An 8,818-nucleotide genomic window follows, 5' to 3' on the forward strand; every position below is an offset into this window, starting at 1 on the left:
CGCACGGCACACCCCTTAACAGTAAGCCCTCCCCCATCCATCTTCCTCCACGTATGCTACAAATCCGGGGCGACTTTTCGCCGCGGGGCCAATCTGCCGTCTGAAGATCTCCCATTGGTCATTTCAGTCCGTGGGCATGACGTCACCTTGCTTGTCGTAACAGAATATAAATATCCACACAACCTTGACAACAGGAAACGTACTCATTTGAGCTCAAATGAAAGACCTGTATTATTGAACCCAGAAAGCTCGAAGTTTATTCCGGCACGTTATATCATTCTTACGTCCTTGATGATATTTGGTTTATGCTATTGAAATCTTTCTTATTTATGCTTTCTCTTGAATCTGAGGCCAGGCTTTAATTTTTTGATGGGTTCGTTTCAGGTTCGGTTGTGTTTGGGGCTTGGGACTTGGGAGAATGTCGTTTCCGGTAAATTTATCGGAGCCGGCCAGTGAAAATGGAACCGTGCATGTTGATATACTTCTTGCTGCGAATGATGACCATGGAGGTGTTATTGTGGATGTGAAGGACGTTATGGAGCCACAGGCTTTTCTTACTCTGCTAAGAGCCTCAATCGCACAGTGGAGGCAACAGGTGCTACTTTGTTTTATATATGAACTTGTTCCGGTTAGTAAATGTTTGGTTTAATCGTTTGATTGCATGTTTGACTATTTCGATGCTCGTCTTGTTCTTGTGAACTATGGTAATTCAATTAGCTTACCTACTTGGTTACTGGTTAGTGATTTTTTGACTTTCTGCAATAGTAGTTTTGACACTTTTTAAGTAGTGGTACTTGTTATTGTCTACGAGTGGTTTACGTTTTTGGTCTATCTATGAGTGGTTTTCAGTTGCTGATGCAATATCATGATTTTAGGCATGTATGGTGATTATTTTGTAGGATTTCTCTTGGGATTGACCTTCTAGCTCTAGCTATATAATGGATTTATAGAGATATTTCTTCAGCTTTGATCGAAATATATAGATATCAATTGCCAGTACTACAGAATCATGATTTAGGGAAACAACAAGTTAGATCTCGCTAGCTAGGATATATATGGGTTATAGAGGTATTAATGCTCCCTTGTTGTTTCCCTCCATTCTTTCTTCTTTTCACTTCTCTGTCTATGCACTTAAGTATAACTTAAATCTAAAGCTAGTCCCGCATTCATTTAGTATGCGTCAGACGTCGATTCAAATATACGCTGCTGCTATTCATTTCCGCGAACTCTTGAGGGTCCAAAGTTTGAGTTATCATATGTTTAGATTTGAGTTATTCTACAAATTTCCAAATCCCGTCCATACCTCAAGAGTCAAGACTATGTATAGTCAAAGGTGGCTATGTTGGTGTTTCTAGAGTTAAATAACATAGCCAGAGCACCAAATGGAAAAGAAACTCACAATAAGCTCAACATCACCATTGTGATGTCCCGTCCCAAGTGAAGCACTGCATTGAAACTGATAACTAACATGAGTATTTACCTATGTTTTCAATGCGATTAGAGGCAGAGAGCAGTGATCAACAAGTTCCCCATTGACCTTGCTGCCAGAACACGTTTTATTGTAGGCTAATTGTTGATTGTCTGTTTAAGCTATCACCACTATGCTCCTTTTTTTCATCCGATCATTGAAAGAGCCTATTATGAACCTACCTAAGCTATTCTAAACAAAAGCTGGATGTGCCTACTAAATAACTTGAGCTGTCGGAGTACTTGTAAACATATACATATTATCGGAAAAAAAAAACACATTTATCCTTGTTCTTTAAGTAAGTTAAATGTAGTTGGTTAGTTGTTATCTGTAATGAGCCAAAATTAATCAGATGGGGTAAGGACCTGACTAAAATATCCCATGTTCACACCATCACAAGGTTTAATGAAAAACAATTTTTCACAGCAGAGTTGTATGATGTAGGCAACAAGCAAGAAATAAGATTATCAACAATACTGTCAATACAATACATATAATAAGGAAACTGTTGAGTATAGTGAAACACAAGAAAATGCCTTGAGCCTGTGAAGGAAGAAGTCATATATATGTTTTTGATTGTTCCTAAATCCTGATGAATCCAATTCTATTTCTGAAATTAAATTGTTGTTTTTTCTAGTTGCTATTTCTACTACTAGAGTAAAACAGGCATAATTTCAAAGATACAAATGCTCATATATACTGCAGTATTCCAAAAGTCTAGAATACAGTATGAAAACCAGGGAAGAATAACTGCAAAGTAAGAAAGATTGATATCTGCGGTTTGATCGGGCAAGTTCATTCAATCTGGAATGTTGATTTTAGTTGATTTTGAATAAGCTTTTTCTAATGAACTCAAATGCAGATGTTTGACACCTCTATATATTACGATAACCTCATGTTTTTCCGCTTTTTGTTCTTTTTATCTATCTGTCTATTCCTGTGAGCTATTTATCAGACAATAGGAATCAATGGTCTACCCTGACATGTTCGATAGATAAATGATGGTTTGTAACATAATTTCGAACAATGGTAGGTTACTCATAAGTCAATATGAATTTGTCATGTGAGAGGACAATTGCTATGAATGACTTTCTTCACAAATTATCTTTCATCTATAGGGAAAGTGTGCATTCTATATTGTTTGCCAAATACTGTATATATCTACTGTTGTGTATAGGTACATCAGTACATGTTTCTGAGGGCACATGATCAATGGCATCTGTGTTTATTTCAATTCTTTTGTAAAAAAAATTTCTCTCTCTTCTATCAATTAATTTTTTTTCATATACTTCATGCAGGGAAAGAAGGGAGTTTGGATAAAGTTGCCCATTGAACTTGTAAATCTTGTTGAAACGGTAGTGAAGGTAATAAGTCTGTGATGTTATTTATTTGTGGCATAACTGCTTCCATGCTAGTTTTGGTAATTTCAACCTACCAGGTGGATTCTGATTTGTGAGTCTACAAATTCTATGTTGCATGAGCACTCTGTCTGATCTTCCTCATATTATTCGGGTATCGATCTACTAACTATTTGAGAAATACTATCATTGTTTAGATCTCAGAATATAATAATGTTCTTAGATCTTTGACTCCTAGGTTTCAGGTTCATTTTGTAATTGTTAACCCCGGAAATTGCATTTTAGTGTCTAGTTTAATCAAAAGCTAACACAATCTAGAGACTGTAATGGTCCTTGAACTAATACACTATACATTTCTATAAGACTGTAACCATGGACTTTAACCTGCAGAAGTCCTAAATTCGACATCAGAATGAATTCCTATTATCTTTCAAAGTCTTGTATGTGGGAGTTAATGTAGAGTGAACGCACACAACTCAGTGATTGCTTTACGTCATGTTCTGTTCATTGATCTTGATGACTATTTGCTCGGCTTACATCTATTAAGTTGATGACAGGAAGGGTTTCGCTACCACCATGCCGAGCCACATTACCTCATGCTTGTCTATTGGATTCCTCAAACCACTGATACTATACCTGCAAATGCTTCACACCGAGTTGGTGTTGGTGCTATTATTTTAAATGATAAAAGCGAGGTACTCTCTCATCTTTTGAATGATAAAAAAAAAACACTAGGTGCTACCGTTTGAATGGCAATTGAAATAAGTCTCTCTCTCTCTCTCTCTCTCTCTCTCTCTCTCTCTCTCTCATGTTCGATTGCAATATTCTGCCTGTTCTAATTCAGTCCATGTGCATACTGTATGTAGGTCTTTCATTTTCTGCGTCATTGTCATCTTCATCTTTTGTTGGTTTTGAAATAGATTTCTTCTACATAGATTCTTGTAGTCCAGGAAAAGAGTGGCAGATTAAAAGGAACAGGTGTGTGGAAAATCCCTACTGGAATAGTTGATGAGGTATATACCTGAACTAAGTAAGCAGTGTCTTATAAGGAGTGCAATTATTCCTATTCGCCGCTTACTTCCACCACTCACCTTTCATGTGTGCGACAAATATGTATTATCCTGTATCACATTTACTAATCATCCTAATCAAGATAGAGGTATAAAGAACTAGCAAATAACTCACATATAGGTTCACCTTCTGCTGATAGAACACAGTTGGTGTTTGTGAAAGAAATTAAAATGGTGGAAGGAGATGAGTGGATGGGTATCATATTATTTGTGGGCAGTGGAAGAGTGTTTAGTGGATGGATGATTGAATTAGTTCTTTTCTTTGGTCTGAGTTAGTTCACAGGGGGCTATATGGAATAATCGAAAAGAGCATTTTCGGTTTCTTGAGACGTAGTGAGAGGGAGAAATATGAGAAAGGATAGGAAAAACAGCACTCTCAAGTATTTGTAAACTGTTATGGTTGTTATGGCCTGACATTAAACAAGCTACTCAATTACAGGGGGAGGATATTACTGTGGCAGTTGTAAGAGAAGTCAAAGAAGAAACAGGAGTAAGTTATCAAAGTCTGTTTATCTTTGTAATATTTACTCCCTGTAGTTTATGAAACCAACTTGATGAACTCTGCTGGTATGCACTGCTTCAGATTGATGCAGAGTTTCAAGAGGTATTAGCATTCAGGTACAAGTTTTCAGAATCTTAAATTCATGCATTTTTATTTTAAATTTAATGTAATGTTATTTTCAATCAAATCAACTGTAGATGGTAAAATTAAATCGTATGTGCCAACCAAGAGTCACAAAACATAATCTGGATGGAAACAATTCTGGTATCCTTAAATAGTAAACCGATTTCTTTGACTATTTAATCAATATCAGGGATGTGACTGAAAGATGAATTTAGCAAAACCATCATCATATAACGTGATTTTGTCATCTGGTTGAGTTATTTGATATAACTTGTCTGCAACTGAAATCATACCCTCACGTAAACTTGTTCTTGTTCTCAAGAGCCCACGCCAGTGCCAGTGGGCAAAGCTTGGTTGCTGGTCATATCTTGTTGACGCCTAGGTGTTGTTGGGCTTTCAGTTATTGAAATTTTTGCTGCAGAATAATAAAAAATGAGAGAATTCAATCTTTGCTTAAACTAGCTTAATTAGCGGCATATATTCATCTCTACTGAGTGAACAGAACCCTCTACTCTATAATATGCAGATGGTTATTTTGCTCCCATTACATGTCTGACGCTTCTCCTTTAAACACATACCTAAAGCCCTTTAAATCGCATAATTAATTGCACATCTTCTTCCCTGCTATCTTTTTTGGCTCCAAGGGCTTCGCTTCTCATTAGTGTTGATTGATAGAACTTTCATAGTTTTTCTTCTACCTTCAGATGTAAACCATGGTGTGGATTCTAATCCTACGTATTTTCCTGTTCCCTAAATATATATAGGCAAGCACACAAAACATTTTTTGAGAAGTCGGATCTATTTTTTGTGTGCATGTTGCGTCCTCTATCATTTGACATCCAATTGCAAGACCTGGAGATTGAGGCAGCCAAGGTAAACTTTTCGTGGGAAATTCGTTTTGAAAAGATATATATTTTTATGTAATTCTGAAATCAAGTTATAAGAACAGATTGTCCAAACTTAAATGATCTCATATATATTTTATAGTGAACAGAGAAATTGTATAAGAAAATTGACCATAACTTATGGCATTGTTCTTTTTTTGTTTCATGCAGTGGATATCACTCGAGGAATTCGCAGCTCAACCTGTCACCCAGAAACATGGGCTGTTCAAGTGTATCCATGAGCTTTGCTTGGCAAAAGTAAAGGGGAACTATGCTGGATTTTCTCCACTGTCTATAGAATCATTTTTTGACAAACAGTTGAGTTACTTTTATTCAAATAGGCAGAATATGCAGAGGCTAACTTCTTCAGTTCAGTCCTAGTTCATATATCATTTGTTCTACAACTCTACATTTTTTTGTAATATTAAGGTGCCCATCCTTCTTCGTTGCTCCAAATGTGATTTCTAACCTCAGGTTTCTTGTTACCTGTGTAACACAATATATAGCCAATAAGAAACAGTAAGGATATATAGAGTTTCTTCTTCATTATGATTAGTTCAGAACTTGATATTTACCTTAAAACTTGTTTTTTCTTTTTCCCCATAAATGAAAGAGAGTTTCTTCTCCATTATGATTAGTTCAGAACTTGACATCTACCTTAAAACTTGTTTTTGCTTTTTCCACATGAATGAAAGAGGATTAAAAACAAAAACCTGTAGCACAGCCACAACCCGGCTGGTCCATCCAAGGAGAAAATGATTAGAAGCACTCATGGGATTACAATTTGCCCAAGAAAAAATCAGCATTATGGCCTTCCTAGGCAACTTGTTGGGAAAATGAATTTTTTCTATTTATACAAAAGAAAGTATATATTAGATACAAAAACTTTACGACAACCAGCTCGTACAATGTCAAATAATAAAACATTACAAGCCTCATTCGGAACCCTATTCAACTAATTAAAAAAATTTGCGTCCAACCTAGTATGTTTGTGTGTCCGAACGCTAGTTTATTTGCACGTTTGAGGAATTGAAATACATGATCTTAACCATTCAAAACTCTAGCTTATCAATAAAGATCATTGTTGTAAAAGATCAATGTAAATAAAACTCCTTTGTTCGGTCAATTATATCAAACAAATGAACAATCATGGTGAAAGTTAATAGTCTTATAATTAGCCGTCAATTTGTTTGACGCAATTGACTGAGCAAACGATTTTTGTTTACATTGATCTTTTATAGTAATGATTTTTAATGATAAGCTAAAGTTTTGAACAGTTAAGATCATTTATTTCAATTCCTCAAGTGTGCAAATGAACGAGAGTTCAAACACACACATACTTACTAGCATGGACCCAAGTTTTTTCCTGTTAAGTTGTACATCCAGATTCCCTATAAACAGTGTTATAAAAAACGGTCTAGGAGGCCGCCTAGGCGTCAGGAGGTCACCCACCGCCACGCTTTTTGTAACGACCCCAAAATTTCGAGCTTTTAAACTCAAAATTCTAAAGTCGTTAATCACAAAATAATCTCAATAAAATCGAAATCATTTAAGTGCACAGCAGATCATCACTGAGTTATCAATACAACTCAGAAAACCAATTATTACAACCCAAATTTATAATTTACATTACGTAAGTTGGAATGTAATAATCCTCACAATCTCTCACAAAATAGTCACACAAAATCCTCACACAAGTTGGAGGTAAATCACTTCAAGTCCTCTGAGCGGTCCGTCAATTCCCGCTAATCTACACCTGCGGAGTCATCCACTACACCATCGAATTGGTGCACCGGGATTGTAAACACAAACCCGGTAAGCTTTACAGCTCGTATGAGTAAAATCAAAATATAATTCGCATATCAAAATATACGAAAGATCACAAAACAACAAATATAAATGCCCTCATGAGTCACTCGTCAGCCCATCTGGTTGACCCAAGGAAATATGAAATAAAACGTTCATGAGGAAATTAAGTAACCCTTCTGGTTACCCAATGCATTTATAATACGGGTACCAAGAACGCTGGTACACATCTGTTACCCCTCTCGTAATACACCGTTGATATTGGATAGCCACCCGCTACCCAACATCCAAAATACACCGAGTACCCATGAGCAGATAACCACCCGTTACCTCGCATGCAGTACTAAGGCAGACAGACTAGAGCTCTAACTGTATCGTAACTTTCGCCCGGCCAAAGGCTAGGTTTCGACTTGCCAAACACGTACAATAATCTCACATCATGTTGTACCAAAAATCAGGTCCGAAGACAATTCACATTTTAACAATCTCAATGTTAAAAATCACGTACAATAATCACACATCATATTGCACCACACATCACGTCCGAAGACAAATCACAAGTTTTAACGTTCTCCGTGATAAAATCATGTACAATAATCACTCATCATATTGTACGTTTTAAAACTTTCACGATATCACCACAATAAAAATCATAACTGTATATTATATAGCAAACTATATATATTCGTATTTATTACCATTTATACAATATATACATAGTCCACTATATCCTATACATGTCATATTTCACCACACATGCTCACTTCACAACTTCCGTCATCGAAATGACTATTTTTAATGAATTAATAACAGTACGTAATTTAATGAACTATATATATATATGTACTTATTACCATTATACTGTATATATGTAGTCCACTAAATTATATACATGTTGTAATTCATTTGATAAACACACTTGCAAAAATGTTGAATCACCACGAGGGTAGATTCGTAATTCAGTGAGATTTTACTCACCTTAACGACTCGAGCGTAATTCCACAATTCCCGATGATAAATCCTTTCCTCGATTTAATGATCACCTTGAAATGATAAGAAAATAATTTAGAATCGTTTCGTAAACCTTTAAATGCCAAAACAGTAATAATCGGTTACTGTTCAGCAATTTTCGGTTTTTACGAAATTACTGTTCAGTGTTACTGTTCACTGTTACTATTCCCGGATACGGTACAAATATGCAATTAATACGTATTTCTGTACGTATAAATATTAATACGTATTTCTGTACGTATAAATATTAATACGTATTTCTGTACGTATAAATATTAATACGTATTTCTGTACGTATAAATATTAATATGTATTTCTGTACGTATAAATATTAATACGTATTTCTGTACGTATACGTACGATTTAAATGTAAATACAAATTTAGTAAATAAAATTTACTAAATTACCCTTTTACAAAAATTACTTTTTACATTTACTGAAAGTAATTTATATTTACATTTACTGAAGGTAAAATTTAATTACATTTACCGAAGTAAATAAAAATTACATTTACATTTACCGTACACAGTAAATTACCAAAATGCCCTTCTATCAAAACTGTTTCCACCGCCTTACACGGCGGCGCGTGTGGCACA

At 35.4% G+C, this 8,818-nt stretch overlaps 1 protein-coding gene across 2 annotated transcripts; it reads left to right on the plus strand.

Moving 5' to 3' along the window:
• Positions 1–205: 205 nt before the first annotated feature.
• Positions 206–6,001, plus strand: LOC126787860 (nudix hydrolase 10-like). 2 transcript variants are annotated; one of them, XM_050513771.1, is made up of 9 exons: positions 206–264; positions 385–595; positions 2,767–2,832; positions 3,384–3,521; positions 3,762–3,839; positions 4,336–4,386; positions 4,480–4,514; positions 5,286–5,394; positions 5,577–6,001. In XM_050513771.1, exons 2-9 carry the CDS (start codon positions 419–421, stop codon positions 5,784–5,786), a joined length of 864 nt encoding a protein of 287 aa, XP_050369728.1. In that variant the 5' UTR covers positions 206–264; positions 385–418; the 3' UTR covers positions 5,787–6,001. The 2 variants fall into 2 exon arrangements, with proteins under 2 accessions (XP_050369728.1, XP_050369729.1); XM_050513772.1 differs by lacking the exon at positions 3,762–3,839.
• The last annotated feature ends 2,817 nt before the right edge of the window (positions 6,002–8,818 follow it).

The sequence above is a fragment of the Argentina anserina genome, chromosome 3, assembly GCF_933775445.1.
Source record: "Argentina anserina chromosome 3, drPotAnse1.1, whole genome shotgun sequence".
NCBI lineage: Eukaryota > Viridiplantae > Streptophyta > Magnoliopsida > Rosales > Rosaceae > Argentina > Argentina anserina.

Coding starts and splice junctions, on each gene's coding strand:
- LOC126787860 (XM_050513771.1), top strand. CDS start 419: ATGTCGTTTCCGGTAAATTTATCGGAGCCGGCCAGTGAAAATGGAACC. Junction 3,840..4,335: donor CTACTGGAATAGTTGATGAG/GTATATACCTGA, acceptor ACTCAATTACAG/GGGGAGGATATTACTGTGGC. Junction 5,395..5,576: donor TGGAGATTGAGGCAGCCAAG/GTAAACTTTTCG, acceptor TGTTTCATGCAG/TGGATATCACTCGAGGAATT.